The 23,435-nt window shown below is 43.1% G+C and overlaps 1 protein-coding gene across 1 annotated transcript in view; it reads right to left on the reverse strand.

Moving 5' to 3' along the window:
- Window positions 1-23,435, reverse strand: part of LRMDA (leucine rich melanocyte differentiation associated) — a 1,008,830-nt gene that overhangs the window by 408,396 nt on the left and 576,999 nt on the right. The window contains exon 4 of the mRNA XM_070945756.1: window positions 18,135-18,269. Coding sequence (XP_070801857.1) covers window positions 18,135-18,269 — 135 coding nt within the window. The remainder of the gene's footprint in view (window positions 1-18,134; window positions 18,270-23,435) is intronic.

The raw sequence follows: 23,435 nt of genomic DNA on the forward strand, positions 1-23,435 counted from the left end.
ATCAGTCAAAACATAAAATCACTTGAGCAGCCGAGGGAAAAATCATTTTTTTAAATATATATATATATATATATATATATATATATATATATATATATATATATATATATATCCACAGCAACAAAACAACCAAATGTTAAACAATCCTAGGAATCTTGAGAGTGGAGGGTGAGCAAGAAGTTTAAAAAAATACATTTATAACAGATTCTCAAATTACCCCAAAATTAACCTCAGCTAAGTTTCTTTGGGGACATCATATGCCAGATAATCTTTTCTCTAGCATCTCTTCGGAATTTGCAAAACATCTTAATTTCAGAATAATTTCCCAAAGCAGAACAAAACACACTGGTCATTTTTTTGTGCTGAGGTTTTTGGGTGATCTGCCTGGACCAGGCATTGTGGTTTGGCTTCTGTTTGTGACCCTCCTGATTTTTGTAGTGTTTTCCAGTCTACTTTAGAGTCGCAAAAACCAGACACATGCCTGCTGCTGGACAACTTAAAACTACGCCGACTTCAGTCTGACCTAAGCATAGTACATAAAACAGGGGTGAAATGCTCCCAGTTCGGACTGGATTGCCCGATCTGGTAGCGATGGTGGTGGGTGGTTCGGACAACTGGTAGCAAAAATCCCTGCACCCCCACATGTCCAGCTGAGCCATGCGATCATCAGAGGCTTTTATTTTACTTTTAAAATCATTTTTTTCTACAACCTCTTCGGCCGAAAAAATGCTTTTAAAAGTTAAAAAAAAAGCCTCTGATGATCACGCAGCTCAGCTGGGATCGTCAGAGGCTCTTAAAAGCATTTTTTCTACAACCTCTTCGACCAAAGAGATTGTAGAAAAAAAAATGCCTTTAAAAGCCTCTGGCAATCACTGCTGAGTTGCCTGATCATCAGAGGCTTTTAAAGGCATTTTTTTCTGCAATCTCTTCGGCTGAAGAGGTTGTAGAAAAAATGCTTTTAAAAGAAAAAAAAAAGTTGGCCACGCCCACCCAGTCACATTACCCCACCACCACCAAGCCACACCCACAGAACTGGTAGTAACAAATTTTACATTTCACCACTGACATAAAATTATCTGCCACAATGTCGTTCCTGTCAACGACTACTTCCACTTCAACCACAACAATACATCAATGACTACTTCCACTTCAACCACAATAATACACGAGTAAATAATAGACTCTACAAACTCAAGGTAAACCATTCCAAACTCGATTGCAGAAAATACGACTTTAGTAACAGAGTGGTCAATGCCTGGAATGCACTACCTGACTCTGTGGTTTCTTCCCCAAACCCCCAAAACTTTAACCTTAAACTGTCTACTGTTGACCTCACCCCATTCCTAAGAGGTCTGTAAGGGGCGTGCATAAGTGCACCAGCGTGCCTATTGTCCCTGTCCTAATATTCCTTTTTACTCTTACTCTTTTCATGTATTCAAATTATGTTTATACTTTTACCTGTTATCTTATATATGATTGACAAATAAACTTATGATTATGATTAACATGCAGCAGTGTTGAAAAGACAGTCGCAGCTACAACACCGGAAAGCTCACAAGTTCATGCTTGTCAAATACATTTGCCTTATTTTCTCCCAAAAAATAAAGCTATGGCAGAACCTGCAGTGGTGGGGATTCAGCTGGTTCTGTCTGGTTCGAGCGAACCGGTAACGGCAACTGCAGTAGGCTCCACCCACCTGCCCAGATGTAATGCCGTCCTATTTTGCCATGTTTTGGAGGCCTTGCGCATGTGCAGAAGCAGGAGTGGGTTCTACTTACTTTTACTACCGGTTCGGATCGTGCCTGTGCATGTGCCCTTCTGCGCATGCGCAGATCACTTATGATGACATCCGGGTCAGTGGGCAGAGCCTCCTGCCATTTTTAATATTGGTTGCGAACCGGTCCGAACCGGGGGTAACCCACCGTGCGAAAGGTGTGCAGATGAGCAGAGCATGCATGGAAGGTGGTGCGTGCGAGCGAAGCAAGCACTCACGTTTGTGAACCGGTAGGGAAGGTAAGTGCATCCCACCTCTGCTTAAGAGACAAAAAATATGAAGCTGAATAAGGGATCCTTGCTGCTCTCTGAGCTTGGTTGTTTTCTTGCAGATGTTTCATTACCCAAATTTGGTACCATTACCGGAGAGGCAAGTTTTGTTGAATGCATAAGAGTGTCGTGATAGCAGCGTTCCAATATCTGAGGGGATGCCACAAAGAAGAGGGGGGGGCGGTCAACCTATTCTCCAAAGCACCAGAGGGCAGGACCGTAAGTGATGGATGGAAACTAATGAAGGAGAGAACCAACCTAGAACTAAAGAGAAATTTCCTGACAGTGGGAACAATTAATCAGTGGAACTGCTTGCCACCAATGGCGCTGCCCTTGAGGTGCACCCAGAGGCTCCAGCTGGTCCAGAATGCGGCTGCGCAGGTGGTTACGGGAGCTCCCCATTACTCCTGTGTAACACCTCTTCTACGCGAGCTGCACTGGCTACCAGTGGTCCTCCAGATCCGCTTCAAGGTGCTGGTACTCACTTTTAAAGCCCTATATGGCTTAGGTCCGGGGTATTTGCAGGACCATCTCCTACCCGCCTCCCACCGTCCTGCCCGCTCACACAGGGCTGTCCTCCTCAGGGTACCGTCAGCCAGACCATGTCGGCTGGCGATGTCCAGGGGTAGAGCGTTCACTGTAGGCGCTCCTGTCCTCTGGAATGAGTTACCCACCGAGCTTCGGACGACGCCTCATTTCCACTCCTTCCGTTGGGACTTAAAGACTTGGCTGTTTCAACAAATGGGTTCACCCTGATACTTGGATTTTATTATTTTATTGTTGTTGTTTTAACTGGGTTTTAATTACATTACCTTTTATTGTATGTTTTAACCTGTGTTCACTGCCCTGAGTCCTTAGGGAGAAGGGCGGCATATAAATTTTTGGAAATAAATAAATTTTTGGAAATAAATAAATTTTTGGAAATAAATAAATTTTTGGAAATAAATAAATTTTTGGAAATAAATAAATAAATAAATAAATTGTGGGTGCTCCATCCTTGGAGGCTTTTAAAAAGGAGACTGGACAACCATTTGTCTGAAAATGGTATAAGATCTTCTGCTTGACCAGAGGGTTGGACTAGAAGACCTACAAGGTCCCTTCCAACTCTATTATTCTGTTAGAAATCAAAGCTTAAATAAAACATTTGAGGCAAGAGAAAACTTTTTTAATAAGATTGGTGATACTTCTCAGTGATTTAAGATTTGCACTACTGGAGAAGCTCACAGAATCTTTTGTCTCCAAGTGTCCACCAAGTGGAACACGCTTGATTGATATTTGCTTTTTAGACCCTTCTTCAGTTTCCTCTAAAGTTTCCCTGAAGAACTGGAAGCTCAAAGCATTGACCCATACATACATATTGTTTTATTCACCAAAAAGATGGACAGAACATGCCACGCTCTGGCATAAATCAACGTTTAAAAAAAAAAAAAACTCGGTCCTGAAAGGTGATAATATCAACTCATCTCAAGTAGTTGCTATTTACAGCCAGGCATTGAGATATGAAACAGACTTACTGGAGACTGGAAGAGGAAATGCCAGATCCATTCCTGGCAGGAAACAGAAAGGTGATTGATAATGTTCCTCGCAAACGCCAAATTTATATAGACCATCATTCCAGAAATCAGCCTGATTTCACAGGCCTATAGAACTGGCTGCTTCACATATCCAGGAACTGAAATATCAAGGGTGATCATTTCATAGGTTCATTTTTATATGTCTGAACTCCATAAATAAGAGTGCGGAACTGGGCAGTAATGGAACACTTAACTTTTCTCAAGAAGTCTTTTTAATTTTTTTTTTTAAAGCCTGTCTAAACTCATTATTGGGTGCCTTCCAAGTTCGAGAAGCCAGAAGTGGTCACCCTTTAATTAATTATTTAGTCCTTTGACAAGCAGACCAAACAAAAAAAGACAAATCCGTCCTACTTTGTCTAAAGATGGGGAGATTGTAAAAAGTCATCATGAAACCGGATATGCTCCCTGACCTAGGCTAAAATCCATTAGCAACCTGATCACAACATTCAACCATGTTGCTTCCACGGTGGAGTAACAGTCCCGTAAAAAAAAAAAAAAAAAAAGGAGGGAGGCCTCTTTTTAAAGTGTAACAATGTCCTGAGCCAGACAATGATTCGGCATTGTTTGATATCTTGGGATATTGAAATCTGCTCTCACACACATCTCTTAACTTCTCCAAATGGCCTTTCAGCTGCTATGAGCCTCTGATGTCCCTTATCTTTCAGGGGAAGACAATACCTCCTCTTGTGTTACTGTGCAAAAAAAGGGCTCAGAAGTACAAGGGCTTCTTTCAAACCCACGAACAGAAGGAAACAATATGTCAAGAGCAAAGCTCTGGGAGGACTACAAACACCCACATCAATGGAAGGTGAAAAAAGATTAATATTCAGGTGCAGAAAACACCCAGGATTACCGAATCACCAAAGGCCGAACGACATCGTGAAAGATGGCCTCGAGAAACGGGACCGTCACGAAACTCCGTGACAGATTCCGGCAGCCTCGTGTCATCTCTTCGCCAACTTTAGGCCGAAGACTTACTTATTTTAACCTTCTGTGGCTCCATCAAAGAAGATGTATCTTTGCAGCAGAACTATTAAGCCAGGAAGGTTTTCCACGGCTGAGCATGTCTAAAATTCTGTTCCCGAAACAAAGAGAACAAGCAGTTCTCACATCCCGGGGAAACAAGAGCGAGGCATTGAATGGCAAATGGATGATGGACAGGAAAGCGTTCCCAGTCATCTTGGCAAGGCAGATGTTACACAAGAGAGGACAATGAAGTATGAAAGGCAATTAGCCGCAGACATTAAAAGCCGCCTTGTCATCGGTGCCGATGCCTCCTGTATCGTGATGTCATTTTGAGGGACAGAGAAGCAACTGACATCTGAAACTGCTTTTCGTTTCCAATCCTTTCTCGGAGGCACTCGAATCCCCTCTGCCCGGGAGACAGGATCAGGAACCCCAACTTTCCTCTTAGAGAGGTTCATTGGGCAACTCCCTTTAGATCAAGAAAAACATGGAGTGGTATCACACCTATCACTCCAAATCAGAAAGTCATCAAAAAGCCCAAATTAATTTCAGGTACATTTCCCAGGGATTCAGAAGCGGTGGAAGAACCCAGTGTAATTTCTTCCTATCAATCATCAAGCAAGCAAGCAATCAGAATAGATCTGGAACTCGGAGGTCTTCTAGTTCAACCCCCTGCTCAAGCAGGAGACCCTATACCATTATCACCTATAAAGCCCTACATGGCTTAGGCCCAGGGTACCTGCAGGATCATCTCCTGCCATCCTCCCATCGTCCCGTGCGCTCCCACAGAGCGGGCCTCCTCAGGGTGCCGTCAGCCCGACAATGTCGGCTGGCGGCCCCCAGGGGGAGAGCGTTCTCTGTGGGAGCGCCGACCCTCTGGAACGGTTTGCCCACCGGGCTTAGGACAGCCCCCGACCTCCTCTCCTTCCGCCGCGAACTGAAGACGTGGCTCTTTTATCAAATGGGCTGATCCGTTGGGGGGATTTTTACATTGAAATAATTTTAATAAATTTTAATCGGATTTTAATTTTTTATGTAATTTTCGAATTGTTGAATGTTTTCTTTGTAAGCCGCCCTGAGTCCTTCGGGAGAAGGGCGGCATATAAATTACATAAATAAATAAATAAAATAAATTACAGACAGGTGGCTGCAGTGGTGAAATCTGAACCGGTTTACTACTGGTTCGCAGGCTGCGCATGTACAGTGTACACCACGCACCAAATGCGAGGTGCGCATGCAATGCATGCCAAAAGGAGGCATGCGGTAAATAGAACAGCGTGCAAGGGGGGGTGATCAGCTGTGGCGCGCAATCTTTTTTTTTACTTTTAAAGCATTGCTTTTAAAAAGAAAAACAAAGGCTCTGATGGTCGCGCTGCTCAGCTGGGATCATCAGAGGCTTTTTTTTTTACCTTTTAAAAGCATTTTTTTCTACAACCTCTTTGGCTAAAGAGGTTGTAAGAAAAATGCTTTTAAAAGCCTCTGACGATCCCAGCTGAGCCGCGCGATCATCAGAGGCTTTTTTTTTTTTTTACTTTTAAAAGCATTTTTTCTACAACCTCTTCGGAGGTTGTAGAAAAAAATGCTTTTAAAAGTAAAGAAAAAAGCCTCTGATGATCGCATGGGTCAGCTGGACATGGTGGTGGGGGGAGGGGGCAGGGATTTTTGCTACCAGTTCTCCAAACTGCCATCACTATCGGATCGGGAGATCCAGTCCGAACTGGGAGCATTTCACCCCTGGTCTTTTCTTAAAAACCTCCAGGGATGAAACAGCCACAACTTCTAAAGGTAAGATGTCCCACTGATTAATTGTCCTCACTGTTAGGAAGTTCACCCTTAATTCCAGATTGCTTCTGTCCTTGATTAGTTTCCATCCATTGTTTCTTGTCCTGCCTTCAGGTATTTTGGAGAATTGGTTGACTCCCTCTTCTTTGATTCCCTCAAATACTGGAACACTGCTATCATGTCCCTCCTAGTCTTTCTTTTTCTCTAGACTGGCCCTACCCAATTCCTGCAACAATTCTTGGAAGAGAGAGATTGAAAAGAGAAAGGGAAAGGGAAATGAAGAAAAGAGGAAGGTGGGGGGGAAAGGCAGATAAGAAGTTGGAGAAAAGCAAAGTAACAACAAAGAACAAATGAATGCTGTAATGATCAGGATTGCTGTAAATGCATCACTAAGACATACACTTTGATTTATGGAGCAGGGAATGAAAATAACAATTTCTCTCTCATTTCTCCCTTCTCACATGTGTGGATACAGGACTAACCAGGATCAAACCACAAACTCCACGCTTAAGTCAATGTAGTAGAAGGTTGGAGAAATGGAAATTTTCCGTGACAGGAAGTCAGAAAGTTTCCATCTAAACCAACTCTATAAGTGCATTTTTTCCATAGAAGCAGTTACAGATTCTACGTGGAAGATAGATCCAACAGTAGGATATGAATTTACTAATAATGTATCTATTTACACGCATGCAGCCTTAATCTAGGAATACGATTTTCTCGTTCTTCTCCTATAAAAATGGAGCATGGGTATTAAATAAAATAAACAGTGTATCTCTATTTGAAGACAAAATTGTAATCTAAACACAACCCTAATTCCTATGAAAAACGACAGGGAAAAGGCGGAAAACCTCAAGAACACCCAAGAACAATATACATTCAAGCCTTGTAAATTTTATCCAGAGTTATTTGTCACTCCAGATCTCTTTACTGTGATGTATGGCTTCAGTTACTGGGGTTATCGCAACAGTTGCCTGTGCATAAAACACTCCGGTTAACAATGCAAAAAGGTTAACACCCCAAGATAACCTACCCCTCCCGAGGGTTAAACCCAATGATAGGCCTCTGTCAGCTGCCAAGGAGCTATTGAGGATTCCCAACACTTTGTTTTGAAGGCAAAGTATAACACAAGGACACAAAACTTATTCAAACTGTCAACAAAACACGATCTGGAATGTGGCTCTTGCAGGTAAGTAATTTGGGGTGCTTTAAGACTATTATCAAAAGGCTGTGCCTCTCAGAAGCAGACAGCCACTAATAACACGGGAATGAAGCTATCATAAAACATTTTATGGCAGGCACCGGGATCTATAAATTGCATGACATACTGCAACAGCTTTCAACTTAGAAAATTGCTAGTTAAGGGACCGCTGCTTAATGAAAAAGGATCCATCTCCGTTTTACATTTGATGTATAGAACATTTAATGTCAGCTCTGGACTCCCTTCAGCGTTTCTGAAGACTAGGAAACCTACCCACACCTCTTTTTTTTCTCTCTCTCTCTTCTTCTTCTTCTTTTTTTTTTTTTCCTTTGTACAGATTTGTCAAAGAAGGTTATTATCTACCCTGGTGAGAGAAAGCAGTGTGTTCTGGAGAGAGGGAAAAAAACCCACATATCCCAAGCAGGTCTTTCAAGGCCAATTTATCTCTGCCTGAGAAACCTCTCCTCCAGTCTGTAATGTCCTTAGAAAATTGGCAATGCATAGAGCTCAGTCAATTCAGGAAGCTTCATTTCACAGTGGGGTCACAGGAAGGAGGTTAAATGTTACTAACAGACATTTATCCTTTTAGGCAACAAAGCGAGGGACTCAGTAGGTTGCTCTGGATCCAATGGTTACAACTCTACAAAATGGCTTCCTTTCCTGAGGATTTTTCTAGCCTGTTTTGTAGTCTCGGTGTCTGTTGTGGCTCCGTTACCAGAGCCTGTGTCATCGTCAGGAGAGGACTCTGAGAGTGAAGGGGAGGAGTTGGCAAGGCCTCCCTCTCCAGGAACCTCCTCTCTGGCAATGCCTTCGGTGTCCGCTGAAGGGCAAGAGATAGGGCCAGGGCCAAGCACGTCCACGCAGCCACAGATGGACAGTGATGAGGGTAATGAGTCTTGGCTGGACCCACGCCAGTGTCGCAGAGATAAGTGCACGCAACAGAAGAAAGGGCGTGCCCGAGATTAGGCTGAGTCACTGGACCACACCCCACAGGATATAAAAGGGAGCGTGGTGGCCAGTCAAACCTTGTGACGAACAAAGCTGAAAGCTTCCATGCCATTCTGCATTGCCGGACTTTTGCTTTAAGACTGGATTATCTCTGGACTTGATTGTAATTATTGAGCTGCTTTCCTTTGATGTATCAGAAGTGGGGAGAAGTTATCTCTCCTCTTTGTAAATAATAAACTCTTGGCAGGCAGCCACTAGGTTGTTGCCAAGTTCCGTTATCATAAGGAAAAGGATTTTGCCAGCTGGTTTGGTCTTTAACTCCTGAACGTCTGTTGGGGTGTATGCGTGGGGTTGGGGACAGAACAGTGTCTATAGGCATCTCTGAACACCTGCACACGATATACGAGAGGACACTGTCATGTATAGATTTCAGAATGCCAAGCAATTTACTTGTCGAAGCCTTCCCACCACTGAAAATATGTATGCCATCTTTGAGATGTATTTGAAGAGGAAGTGAAGACTGTGCCAGAAAGTCTTTTGCATGGTTATGTTTTCTGGTACCAAAACCAGAGGTGGTATTTAGCCGGATTGGACCGATTTGCCCGAACCGCTAGCAGAAATTGCAGGTGGGCCTGCCCCCTGTCCTGCCCCCTGCCCCGGCTCTATGCCATCCAATTTAGGCATGTTTTTGAGGTTGGGCACATGCACGGAAGTGTTGTGACCCAGGCCCAAATAGGTATTATCAGACACAATGAGCTCGTAAACAAACAAACTTTATTAGAACATCTGACAATTAACTCATTCTCAGCGTAGTCCAAACGAATTCGAAACAAATTCTTCATAACACAATTCTTTAGCCTTATCACCAACCTTGGTCTAATTAGGCAACCTACCAAAGGCATTTCTTGGCAAAAGTTCAGAAGCAGAAGACGCCGACAAGAAATAAATGCAGCAAGACAAGAAACAAATCTACCAACATTGTTTTCCGACAAACAGCCCAAGAGCCGTTGCTGGTCTTGTAAGCCTTATGGGAGGGGCCAATCATCTCTTGGCCTTACTCCCAAGTCGTCCTCTCTGCTTTAGCTGCTCCTCCCTTCTGGCAGCTCTTCTCATACGTGCACTAGGAACAGGCTCCTCCTGTTCGTCTGCCTCTCTACTGTCAGCCTCTGGAGGCTCCGGAGTCTGCACATCACTCCCAGATGGCCCTGGCTCCATCTCTGCCTCCGATGCAGAGCCCACATCCTGGCCTACCCCAGCCTCCAGGACTGGCCCATGTTTTTTCTCAGCCTCCTCACTGTCCAACTCCGCTGCCAGCTCTGCAGGCTGCTGGTGGACCACAACAGGAAGGTGCGTGCGTGAGCAAAGCACATGCACGGAAGGCCAGGCGCATATGCAGAAAGCAGGCACGCAGGCGCATGAAGCGAGCATGCACGCACGCGGCAAACCGGTAGTAACATAATGTGAAACCCACCACTGACCAAAACATAACCATGCAATGTCAGTCTCTGGATACCACTAGGATGTGTCCTTCTTTGTTCCTCATTCAGTGTCTTGGAACAACATTTCCCCCATTCTAGGAGGCCATGGCTCACAGTTTGGCAGTCCCATCCTGTTTCCTGGCCACCCACTGACATCATCCGATCACTAGGGATGCATCTCATGTCAAAACATGACATGAAAAATTTGTGTAATTATTTTTTTTTTAATGGCTACTGGACTAACAGTGCAATCAAGGAAGTGGTACCCGAACAATGGTTGAATACTGCATAAATAAGTATATTTAATTGTTTGCTCATTACATAATCGGACTGTTGCTTATCCTTATGCACCAGATGTCAGCACTTCAAGCTGCATTTACTCTAGTTCTGACATAAGAAGGAGAAGCTGAGGCATCTGGAAAGGGATGTTTGACTTTTCAACTACTTATTTTCCCTGGAGATAATATCCCCTAGGAGATGGGATGTGAGGAGGGAAATTCCTTTGAGCTGGAGCAGTAGATTACGGGTAGAGTGACTTGGAAGATGGCCAATGAGTGCAGGGGAGTGGGGAACGGAAAGGGAGGGTTTGGGGTCTGGAAGTCAGTGTTGGTTGCGATGCAGTTGGAGTTAGAATGTCGTGCTAAATAAATGGGAGTTTTCTTCAAAGACTTTGTTTGAAATGCAATTTATTTGAGACGACCTCGAAACCTGACAGACAGCCAACACTGACTTCCAGACCCAAAACCCTGCTCCTTGTTTTGCTTAGTCAAGCGGTATTGCTATTTCTTGAATAACAGTTCCTGTTTTCCCCTAGGTAGAACTCATTATTTTATTTTTTATTTCACATTATTCTGCTTTTAGGCTTACATCATATAAAAAGTCCACCAAGAGTGGACTGAACAAAAACCAGCATTGATTTCAGAATGGGTCGTTCAGGATACATTCATAAATTAAGGAGCATCACAACCCAGCAGCTTATGATAAATAGTTGCAGATGGATTTATAAATACTAATTGGTGTCAAAGTCTTCAGATTTTGCAAAGGGGTGGGGGTGGGGTGGAGAACAGAAAAAGAAACCCATTCCTATGTTTTTATTTCTTTATAGATGGAAAGCATTTGATATGAGATTAAAATATATATGGTTTGATATTTGTCTGCCCCTCAGTCATATCGATGTTGAATTTTTAGCCCTATTTTGTTTATTTAATCTTTGATCGTTACTTTTTATACATTGCTTATTAAATGCTAGCCCCAAGTCATGGTGCCTTGACAAATTTGATAGTGTTTGCGTGATATTATGCATTTTGCTTAACACTTGTTTTAGTTTGCAAGGAAAACAAGAAAAAAGCAGAAAGCAACAGAGACGTTAACTTGGGTTTCCATGGAATCTGGTACAAATCACAATAAAATTAATTTAAAATAACCCAAAAATAAGCCAAGAGAAACAATATTTCCCCCCAAATGGCTAAAGTTTCCCAAGTTTTCATATAATGACCTGCCATAAATCATGCACTAAATCTTATCCTGACCCTCTTTTTCTTTTCAACAATCAACATTTTGCTAACAAATGCAACAACAGACATGTTTGTTTTGATGTATGGCTGTGTGACATATTATAAATATTACATCACATAACTGCAGAGAATGTCACTCAACGAGGTTTGCTGTGTTTTTTTTTTCCTAGACAGCATTAAATGAACCATGGAGTCCTGCCTCTGAACAGCTCCTTTAAGGAGCTCCTTTTGCTTAAATGATTAATAGGTTAGGCATTGTCAGAAAAATGTCCTTAAAATGAAAAACAGTAAACTACAAAGATATCATTCATTTTTAAGGAATTCTGTGGTGAAAATATCTCATAAATTACACAATGAAACCACAATTTTGGATTGTGGTACTTTGCAGTTTAAGGGTGAGGTGGCGGGAAGATATTTAGCCCAAATGCAGAAATTTGGCATGCGTAAATGCAAACAAATCTCTAGACCATAGTTTTAAATTTATTTTAAAAAAAAAAATAGGAAACCCTGAACGTGGAATAGTCATTATAGCTCATGTGCTGAGCATAAATGAAACAACGGTGTTTCCCTTTTCCAGATTTGAAACTATATCACTTGTTGAAGACATTATGGTACAGATCATATATCTTATGCTACGAAATAATATAATTACCTTTTTGGATGCAGCTTCTCAGAATATATGTGTGATATGCCAGTAGTAGTATTTATTTCCCTTATGCTAGTAGATACCAGAGATGTGGTAGATTTGGCAGTGATCCCAAATCTGGTTCGAAGGCCAATTCAGAAAACAGATTCAGAATAACAGAATAACAGAGTTGGAAGGGACCTCGGAGGTCTTCTAGTCCAACCCCCTGCACAAGCAGGAGACCTTATACCATTCTAGAAAAATGTCTGTCCTATCTCTTCTTAAAAAGCTCCAGTGATAGAGCACCCACAACTTTTGAAGACGAGCCGTTCCACTGGTTAATTGTTCTCACCATCAGGACATTTCTTCTTTGTTCTAGATTGGATGTCTCTTTAGCAAGCTTCCATCCATTTTCTTCTTGTCTTGCCTTCTGGTGTTTTGGCAAAAAGGTTGACCTTGTATTCTTTGTGGCAGCCCCTCAAATATTGGAACACTTCTATCATGTTTCCCCTAGTCCTTCTCTTCACTAGACTAGGTAAAGGTAAAGATTCCCCCGCACATGTGTGCTAGTTGTTCCCGGCTCTAGGGGGCGGTGCTCATCTTTGTTTCTAAGCTGAAGAGCCAGCGCTTTCCGAAGACGTCTCTGTGGTCAAGTAGTTAGCATGATTCGACGCTGAAGGTGCATGGAACACTGTTATCTTCCCACCAAAAGTGGTCCCTATTTTTCTACTTGCATTTTTTACGTGCTGTCCAACTGCTAGGTTCGTGAAGTGAAATGTCTTAGAACAGCTGTTTAAAAGGATTCAGATTCCAGCTAAGCTATCTCTGAAGACTTTGCTTTGTTTCAAATATTTCCAAATAGCAGACAAATCAGAGATCCAGGCAAGTTTTTGGGTAAATATTTAAGCCACATGTAATTAAAAAGTGGCATTTTCATCTCCATCTCTCCATCTAATTTATATGGCTATCCCTAGACACACAACTTCAGGGGGTGAACAGCAAATTAAAATTAACAATTAAAAAAAATCTAGGCCGCTGCAACCTCCAAGCAGTAAGACAGGGACACTGATGGCATCTTCTGGTGAGCCAGGGGTTGAGATGTGAAGTAGGAATGAAAAGAAGGAAGAGAAAGAACCTTATGTGGATTTGAAAGGAGGTCTTGTGGCCCGCCGGCGGTCAGTGGAGCTGACAGCAGAGTTGGACAGTGAGGAGGTTGAGGGGGAACATGGGCCAATACTGGGGGCTGGGGAAAGCTCTGCGTCAGAGGCAGAGAGGGAGCTAGACAGCAGTGAGGCAGAGGAACAGCTGGAGCCTGTTCCCAATGTGCGCAACTGCAGAGCTGCCAGAAGACAAGAACAACTAAGAAAGCAGGGTCGATTTAGGAGTAAAGCCACACCTTGGAGATGATTGGTCCCTCCCATTGGAAACAAAAGAGGAGCAAACGGGGAGTGGGCATTTGCAGGAAACAATTCGTTCGTTCGGTCATTTCAAGAGTGGGAAGATCTGTCTGTGACTCTCAGAGACTCTGTGCCAAGTTTTGCCTTACACTGCATTTGGAAACTATTTACATGGCAGCTTTCCAAGCTCAATAAGGTCTGTGTTGATAAAAATCCCTTTGAAAGACTGTTTGCCGGGCCTTGCCGACTGTGAATGAAAGGAATTCACAGTCATGTAAATAAAAGGGGTTTTGCTGGGACCAAGACTCTGCTTCGTGCTATTTAGGGAAGCCTGGGTCAGAACAAGAGGCGCTTATATCTAGACCTCTTTCCCCACCCCAGAAACACTGATGGGAACTCACCCTGGGTGAAAGGGAACCTCTATAGCACCATGCATCCCATTCCTAACCACCTGAGCAGGTCCAGAAGAATGCTATGACTGATGACATAGAAGGTCACCAAGAGACCAAAGAAAGTCTCCATCCTGGTCCCACCAGAGATCATCCACAAGCCTAATCAAGGCCATCTCAGCACTATTCCCAAATCTGACCCCATATTGAAAAAGGGGGACCGCATAGTTACGCCCTTTCCTAGCAGGGATGCCCTTCATACAGTCACCCAAGCTCTCGTTATCTCCCGTTTGGACTACTGCAATGCCCTCTACATGGGCATTGCAGTCAATGGGGCTGCCCTTGGGGTGTACCCAGAGGATCCAGCTGGTCCAGAATATGGCCACGCGGGTTGTTACAGGAGCTTCCCGTTACTCCCGTGTTACACCTCTCCTGCGCAAGCTGCACTGGTTACTGGTAGTTCTTCGGATCCGCTTCAAGGTGCTGATACTTACCTATAAAGCCCTACATGGCATGGGCCCAAGGTATTTGCAGGATCACCTTCTGCCGGCCTCCCACCGCCCTGTGCGCTCACATAGGACAGCCCTCATCTGGGTGCCATCGGCCAGACAATGTCAGCTGGTGGCACCCAGGATGAGGGCGGTCTCTGTGGACGCACTGACCCTCTGGAATGGGTTACCTATGGGGCTCTGAATGGCCCCTGACCTCCGCTCTTTCTGCCGTGACCTGAAGACACGGCTTTTTCAACAAATTTGCTGATCTGAACGGTGATTTTAATCAGGAGATTTTAAATTGCTTTTAGTAGTTTATTTTCATTGTTCTTATCATCTAATTCTGTGAGCCGCCCCGAGTCCTTTGGGAGAAGGGCGGCATATAAGTATAAATAAATAAATAAATAAATAAATAAATAAATAAATAAATAAATAAATAAATAAATATAGTCTGCTTCCTCCAATAAACCAACAGCTTCTCAACCACTTTATCCAAAAAAAAAGACAAACTTGAAAACAGGACAATTATTGGCACTGCCATTGGGCCCCACGGTGCTTTCTTGAAGATCGTTTAAAACTGCAAGGGTGAGCAATTCAAGTCCTCCTTATATAGCTCTGGTTTTGGTGGAGCTAAGAGCATGCCCTGAAAGCATGCTGCTAAAATGTAAACAAATGTGAGAATTGGAAACCTGGGCTTATTCCCCAAAAGAATAATTTAATATTTCAGGCAAGAAAATGAGCTTAGCCTTGACCAGTACTTTAAAAGCTGAAACTGTGATGGGAAAAATAGAAAGTAATTAACTTCAACAATACAGCCTCCCGCACAGGCACAACGAAGCAAGCAAATTCAACAGGCATAAAATTCCCAAAACTGTTTTGTCCTGATATTGCTATTATATGTCTAAAAATGCTCACGCACCCCACATATACACAGACTATATCACCTTAAGACGACTGAAGAAGTACAAATTATGCACAGCATGTATGGTTTTCTTTCAAAGTGCAGTAATAATTCCTGTCTTGCCGCCGACTCTGAGGATTCTTTAACACTGGCAGCCAATTATACCAGACAGGGCTAAAGAGAAACATAGCTAGGTTGGCTTAACGATTACAAATGGGAAGAGGACTTTCGAAACAATTCATTCCAAATTTTTGGGGAGCTCCGTTGCATATTCTAGGCCCTTTTTTCTTCTGCTCGTTTCCTTGAATGCTAATATGAAATCATGCACGCATCTATTTTGCTGTCAATTTGATGGAGCCTTTTTTTTTTTTTAAAAAAAGAAAGGGCTGGAACCTGAAAACATAATTGGTGATGTTTGGTGCTGCCTTGTGTGATAATTTATGGAAATGCATGAGGCTGTTGAGAGTTTGGGTGGTGCAAAGGGAACTTTGCTGAGTCAATGGTTTGCAATGAATGGCTGTCTTGGTAGGGATCTATTAATGAGGAGGATAGAATTTGCAAAATCGTGGCTCAAAGAAAAGCTGGCGGAATGCAATAGCAATAGCACTTAGACTTATATACTGCTTTACAGTGCTTTACAGCCCTCTCTAAGCGGTGTACAGAGTCAGCATTTGGCCCCCAACAATCTGGGTCCTCATTTTACCCACCTCAGAAGAATGGAAGGCTGAATCAACCTTGAGCCTGGTGAGATTGCAGGCAGCCGGCAGTCAGCAGAAGTAGCCTGCAGTACTGCACTCTAACCACTGCGCCACCGCGGCTCATAGGCACTGTATGGAGGCGAACAATTTATACAATGGAGGGGATGTTAATGAAATCTGCATAGGGGAATTTACCATCAGATTGCATTCCATGGGTCACCTATCTGTAGGTTGTATATAATTGTTCTATAGGACCACAGTGGCTTGCGTGGCTAGGACCCTGGGTTGAAGGTTAGCAAGTCCACATTAGAGACCCAAATCCTGCTGTGGGTTGGGATGAGCTTCCGTCCTTCACTCCAGCTCCTTCCGGGGACATGAAAGGACCTGCCAACTGGGTGTCCCCTGGGCAATGGTGATGTCACCGGATAATCCTTTCAATCCAGAAGTGACTTAGTGTGTGATGCTCTAGAAAGTCAGCACCGCCCCCCCTCCACGAAGAATGAAATATTTTGGGAAATATTAAAAAGGCAGAATATTATATTTCCCTAGTGGAGAAACATGTTTTTTTTTTTTAAGACAGAAAGCAGACTTGGTCTTTCTTAATAGCCCCCAGCAGATATTTTGTGCCCATTAAGAAAGATTGGGCCATTCTATCTGGAAACCAGCCCCAAGCAGAAACTGAAGAGGTCAGCTTTTAGATTTGATAATCCATTCAGAAAGACTGGGTCAAGACAGAAACTCAGATAAGCAACAAACAAAAGGTTGGCAAAATTAGCTCAGACAAACACCTAGGATTTACATTTCCTCTTGTCTATAGACCCAGCTATGGCCCCTACATAACTCCTACATGACCCCATAGTAATCTAACAATAACCAATAGAATACATGTTCTTGCACAGGAACAGGAAGTTCAAGTGCAAAAGAAGGTATAACCCCCACCCCCCACTCTCAACTCTGTGCTCAGCTGCCCAGAAGTCCAAACCCATGTGGTTCTGCTTTCTCCCAGCTTGGAACTGAACCAGATGGATATTTCTTCCCACAATGCAATATAATTGTTCTTAATAGTCCAATGTGTGATAATCCCTGTGTCAATGTATTTATGACTGGCAGAGACATGGTAACAAGGTCAGCCAATGAATAGGGCTTAGTAACAAGGTCAGCCAATGGGAGCTGAGACAGTAAGGAGCCTGGGCGTGGCTTAGTTCTGTAGCTCTGTGCTCAGCTCTGAAATGAAATTAGTCTGCTGACTGAAATGAAACTAGTCTGCTGACTGAAACTGAAAACTTCTCTCCTCTTGCCTGTGTTTGCTTGTAACTACTACCACGTTGGAAGTACCTGCCATTGGTATTGTACATTTACTTACATGTTATATTATATATAAAGAGAAGTTAATGAATCCTGCTGAATCAGTTACCTGTATGTGCTTTCTGCTGCTGCAAACTCTGGCACCCTGGACTGGATATTTTTATATCAGGCAGTGAGAGATTCTAGAAAGTCTGGGAAAATGGGGTACACTGGTTTCCCCCATGCATGAGAGAAGGTGGAGGAAGTACACCCTAGCTTAAGATCTAATAAAGCATCTTTGAAATATGGGATCTTGGAACTGGAGCATCTTACTCCATTGATTGATTTGTACGCTCATCTAAAAGAGTCCTGTGTCGTAGCTGGTAACATTTAATAGACCATTAAGGTAAAGATAAAGGTTCCCCTCGCATATATGTGCTAGTCATTCCCGACTCTAGGGGGCGGTGCTCATCTCCGTTTCAAAGCCGAAGAGCCAGCCCTGTCCAAAGACGTCTCTGTGGCCATGTGGCTGGCATGACTAAATGCCAAAGGGGCATGGAACGCTGTTATCTTCCCACCAAAGGTGGTCCCTGTTTTTCTACTTGCATTTTTTACGTGCTTTCGAACTGCTAGGTTGGCAGAAGCTGGGACAAGTAATGGGAGCTCACCCCGTTACGCGGCACTAGGGATTTGAACCGCTGAACTGCCAACCTTTCGATCGATAAACTCAGTGTCTTAGCCACTGAGCCACCGTGTCCCTTACAATAGACCATTAGTTCCCCTAAATTATTTTCTATTTCATTTCAGGAGCCACAGTTGACCACAGGCAAAGTCCAAGATACTCACCTGTATCTCTGGTAGTCTCCCTCATCTTTGTCTTTGCAGACCAGCTCATTTGGACAGGCTGAATTTCCCAGCAAACTAAGGAACTCCAGGGAAGGTGCCACTTCAGCCAAGTGATCCAGCAAGCCCTCCAGTTCTGTTATGTATCCAAAGGTGTGGATTAAGGATTCCATGACGTTAAACAACAGGGAAAGTTTTAATCAACATTGCGCCTCTCCTACCCCTGCCCTCCAGCATGGTCCCAGAGCATGGATCAAGGATTCGAATGCCATTTGTGGTGAGATGGGTGGCAAATAATTTTAATAAATAAATAGATAAAAAAGTAGGAAGCTTTTCATAAAACACTGTGCCAACATGATCCAAGGACACCGATTAAGGGTTCAGTGAAGTGTCCTTGGTGCTCCCTGAGCTTGGTTGTTTTCTTGCAAGACGTTTCATTACAAACTAGGTAACATCATGAGTGCTAGAAGGGAGGAGGGTTTGCAGAGAGGAGGAGGAGGAAGAGGAAGAGAAGGACTGTGAGTTCCTCTGAAATTGATGGTTTTCTTGCAGACATTTCATGACCCAACTAGGCAACATCATCAGTGCTAAAGGGTTTGCAGAGAGGAGGAGGAGAAGGAGGACTGTGGGGTCCTTAGTGCTCTCTGAGCTTGCTTGTTTTCTTGTACACGTTTATGACCCAACTACCATGTTTCCCTGAAAATAAGACCATCTCTTATATTTCTTTTGAACCCTGAAATAAGCGCTTGGTCTTATTTTTGGGGAGGTCTTATTATTTTGGGGCGCGTGGAGCAAGACGGGGCTCCTCTTGCTGTCTTACCTGATTTCCAGCTCTGTCTCCCTACCCCAACCAGAGGAAATGATGGGGACTGGCTGCACATGTGTTTAAATATTTTTGGGGAGGTCTAATTTTCGGGAGAGGTCTTATTTTCAGGGGAGGGTTTATTTTTGGGGAGAGGACTTATTTTTGGGGAAATAACATCATAGGTAACATCATCAGTGCTAGTAAGGAGTGGGGTTTGTTGTCAATTTATATTCTGGTGGCTTGCCCTATCAGTGTTGGTGTGTTTGTGTGTGTGTGGGGGGGTCTTAGAGATTCTTTGCTTGGGCTGTTTGCTGTTGGCTTCTTTGGCAGTTTCTTGATTGGAGTATTGTTTACACATAGAAAGCTTTTAATCAACATTGTGCCTCTCCCACCCCTAACAAACAGAATAATCCAGAGTCATAGACTAAGGATTTGATGACATTAACAAAAAGGGAAACTTTTAATTAACACTTTGCCCACCAGCATATCTTATTATATAACATCACACTATATATATATATACACACACAAATGAGGACATGTGTACACACACCCACACATTCTCATGCTGTGTGTGTGTGTGTGTGTGTGTGTAGCCATTTAAAGAACTACAACATTAATTATTTGCAGAAGAAATACTTTTTTTCTTTCTTTCTTTGGCTTAAATGGAAAGATCCTGGGATTTATTTCCTCCTTGTTCTTCTCTTTGCTTCTTTTTCATTCCTAGCCGACTGTCTGCAAAACATTACAAACTTTGACAAAGTGATGGATGTTGTATGGGGAAATGGTTAGCGACTGCTGAAGCCATGAAACTTTTCCAACATGGCAACAGGCAGTTGCTTTCACAGTACATTCATCACTAAATATATTACAACAGGTTGGAAAAATGAATTTTGGAACGGAGTCAAATGACTGCCTCAATATACCATGGGTGCATCTTGGGAAATAGGTTAAGTTTGTTAGCAGAAATGCTTGACTAAAGAAACTGCTATTAAAGCACTGACTAAACAAAGACCCAGTTTAAAGAGAAGGAAGTAATAAAAAAAATATAGAAAAGAATGCGTTTGATGATATCTAATTTGGGTAACGAAACAATCAAGCTCAGAGAGCACCAAGGACCCCTTATTTAATGCATTCTCTATATCTAAAATTCCGTGAAAAGGAATTCGTAAATTCTTCTGAATTTGCTGCATTTTTGTATAAGATAAAAATAAAACATACAAAGAATGGTTAGAGGAATTGGGTATGTCCCAGGGGTGACATGTAAAATTTTTTACTACTGGTTTGTGGGTGTGGCTTGGTGTGTGTGTGTGGAGGGGGGGTAATGTGACTGGGTGGGCGTGGCCAACTTTTTTTTTTTTAACTTTTCAAAGCACTTTTTCTAATGCTTTGAAAAGCTTCTCTGCCAATCAGGCAACTCAGCTAGGATCGTCAGAGAGGCTTTTTAAAAAATACCTCTCTGCTGATCAGGCAACTCAGCTACAATCGTCAGAGACTTTTCAAAGCATTTTTTTACCACCTCTTCAGCCAAGAGGTTGCAGAACAAAATGCTTTGAAAAGCCTCTGACGATACCAGCTGAGCCGTGCAATCATCAGAGGCTTTTTTTTTTAACTTTCAAAAGCATTTTTTCGTCAGAAGAGGTTGTAGAAAAAATGCTTTTAAAAGTAAAAAAAGAAAAAGCCTCTGATGATCGTGTGGCTCAGCTGGGCATGGGTGGGTGGGGGGCACAGGGATTTTTGCTACCAATTCTCCGAACCACCCACCACCATCGCTACCGGATCGGGGGATCCAGTCTGAACCGGGAGCATTTCACCCCTGTTATTTCCAGTCTAGAGAAAAAAAGGACTAGGAGTAACATGATAGCAATATTCCAGTATTTGAGGGGCTGCCAACAAAGAAGAGAGAGTCAACCTATCATCCAAAGCACCTGAAGGCAAGACAAGAAGTAACGGATGGAAACTAATCAAGGAAAGAAGCAACCTAGAACTAAGAAGAAATTTCCTAATGGCAAGAGCAATCAACCCATTGAACAGCTTGCCTTCAGAAGTTGTGGGTGCGTCATCATTGGAGGCTTTCAAAAAGAGACTGGACAACCACTTTTCTAGAATGGTACAGGGTCTCCTGCTCGAGTAGCGGGTTGGACTAGAAGACCTCCAAGGTCCCTTCCAAGTCTATTATTCTATGTTCTATATATTTGCCACTGGGGATTATTAGAGTTTCATGGGGGTCTTACAAATGTGGACAGTGTGATTAAATGAATAAATCTTTTGGGACTTTCAGACAAGCAGGATCGTATGATAATCTAGTTAGTAGTTCTCAGCTATTCCCAGCCTGCACCCTTTCCCCGAGGTCAGAGGACTATTGAAGAAGCAGGAAAGAAATTCTTGTCCTCCAACTCTGGGGATGGTTATGGGGTGGAGGTGGAATAGGCTATGGCTTCAAGATGTAGCTGTAGAGGCAATGTAAAGGTACAGGTTCCCCTCGCACATATGTGCTAGTCGTTTCCAACTCTAGGAGGCAGTGCTCATCTGTTTCAAAGTCGAAGAGCCAGCCTTGTCCGAAGACGTCTCCGTGGTCATGTGGCCGGCATGACTCAACACCAAAGGCGCACAGAACGCTGTTACCTTCCCACCAAAGGTGATCCCTATTTTTCTACTTGCATTTTTTATGTGCTTTCAAACTGCTAGGTTGGCAGAAGCTGGGACAAGTAACGGGAGCTCATCCCGTTACGCGGCACTAGGGATTCGAACTGCTGAACTGCTGACCTTTCGATTGACAAACTCAGCGTCTTAGCCACTGAGCCACCGTGTCCCAGTAGAGGCAATAGGATTACATATTTAACAATATATTTGAAAGAATGACCTCAAACTTGGATTCAATTTTTATTACTACTACTACTAGATACAGATACAGATTAACAGAGTTGGAAGGGACCTTGGAGGTCATCTAGTCCAGCCCCGCTGCCTAAGTAGACTCTGCACCATTTCTGACAGATGGCAGTCCAGTCTCTTCTTGAAAGCCTCCAGTGATGAAGCTGCCACAATTTCTGAAGGCAACTTCTGATCTGTCACAAAATTTCTCCTTATTTCTGGGTTGAATCTCTCCTTGGTCAGTTTCCATCCATTACTCCTTGTCTGGCCTACAGGTGCTTTGGAAAGTAGCTTGACCCCTTCCTCCCTGTGGCAGCCCCTCAAATATTGGAACACTGCTATCATGTCTCCCCTGGACCTTCTCTTCACTAGACTAGCCATGCCCAGGTCCTGTAACTGTTCATCATATGTTTTAGCCTCCAGTCCGCTAATCATCTTGGTTACTTACTACTAAGCAAACAAACAAAGTACAGTATATATGTAGATCTCAAATCTGCCAAATCATAATTACGTTAATTTTTCTACAGTGAAGTTCATCCTAAGATTAAGGAAGGCTTTTTTCCAACTTTTGGCACAAAATTATTGGTTTCAATCAACCATTCCTTGTTTCATCCATTTATTTCTGGAGTTTGTCACCACAATTATTATGTGACTCTCTTAACAAATTCAGGTCAGTTCGGTTGCTTGTCTTTGACTTTGATGTATGTGTTGCTGTTATCTTTGTTATCTCTTGCAGATGGAATATTCCCCACTTTTTCACCTCAATAACTAAAGGGCCGTGGCATTGCCCTGGAGCAGAAACAGATGTTGGTCCTTCAAGGCCTCCCTCTGACTATATGCATACCAATTTACATCTTATTTGCTGGAGGCGAAGGAGGAAATGCAGAGATGCAAGACAAGATCCCAGGTAAAATCCTTGGGAGAGAAGATTGTTTCCTCTCCTCTTTTTTAATACGCAGGTGAAAAGGTGCTTGATGCAGAGCTCAACACAAATCATTCCTCTTGGCTTTCATTTAGAAGGAGTTCCAAATATGATCGTTCCCCAAGGAATTAACTTAGTTCCAATAATTTTATGTAGTGTAGCTAACAGCCTAATGTGTTTCATTTCTTACTACTTCAAGTGCCCTTTCACCCAGAATCTGAAACAGGAAAGGGGAAAGTCCTATTTTTACCCTTGAAGTTGTGAAATTGTATTGAAGAAGCTGTGTCGAAGAAGAATTTGATAAGAGATGGGACAGCTGTTGTCTAGAACTTCTAGCTTGAGCAGGGGGTTGGACTAGGAGCATGGGTAATCTAGTGAAGAGAAGGACCAGGCGAGACATGATAGCAGTGTTCCCATACTTGAGGGGCTGCCACAGAGGAGGGGGGGTCAAGCTATTTTCCAAGGCACCTGAAGGCCAGACAAGGAATAATGGATGGAAACTGACCAAGGAGAGATTCAACCTGGAAATAAGGAAAAGCTTTCTGACCATGAGAACCATCAACCAATGGAACAGAAGTTGCCTTTGGAAGTTGTAGGAGCTTCATCACTGGAAGCTTTCAAGAAGAGACTAGACTGCCATCTGTCAAAAATGGTGTAGGGTCTGCTTGGGTGGGGGGGTTGGACTAGATGACCTGCAAGGTCCCTT

This window comes from Pituophis catenifer, unplaced genomic scaffold (genome assembly GCF_029215685.1).
Source record: "Pituophis catenifer annectens isolate HBS135680 unplaced genomic scaffold, rPitCat1.0.hap2 SCAF_6, whole genome shotgun sequence".
Classification (NCBI taxonomy): domain Eukaryota; kingdom Metazoa; phylum Chordata; class Lepidosauria; order Squamata; family Colubridae; genus Pituophis; species Pituophis catenifer.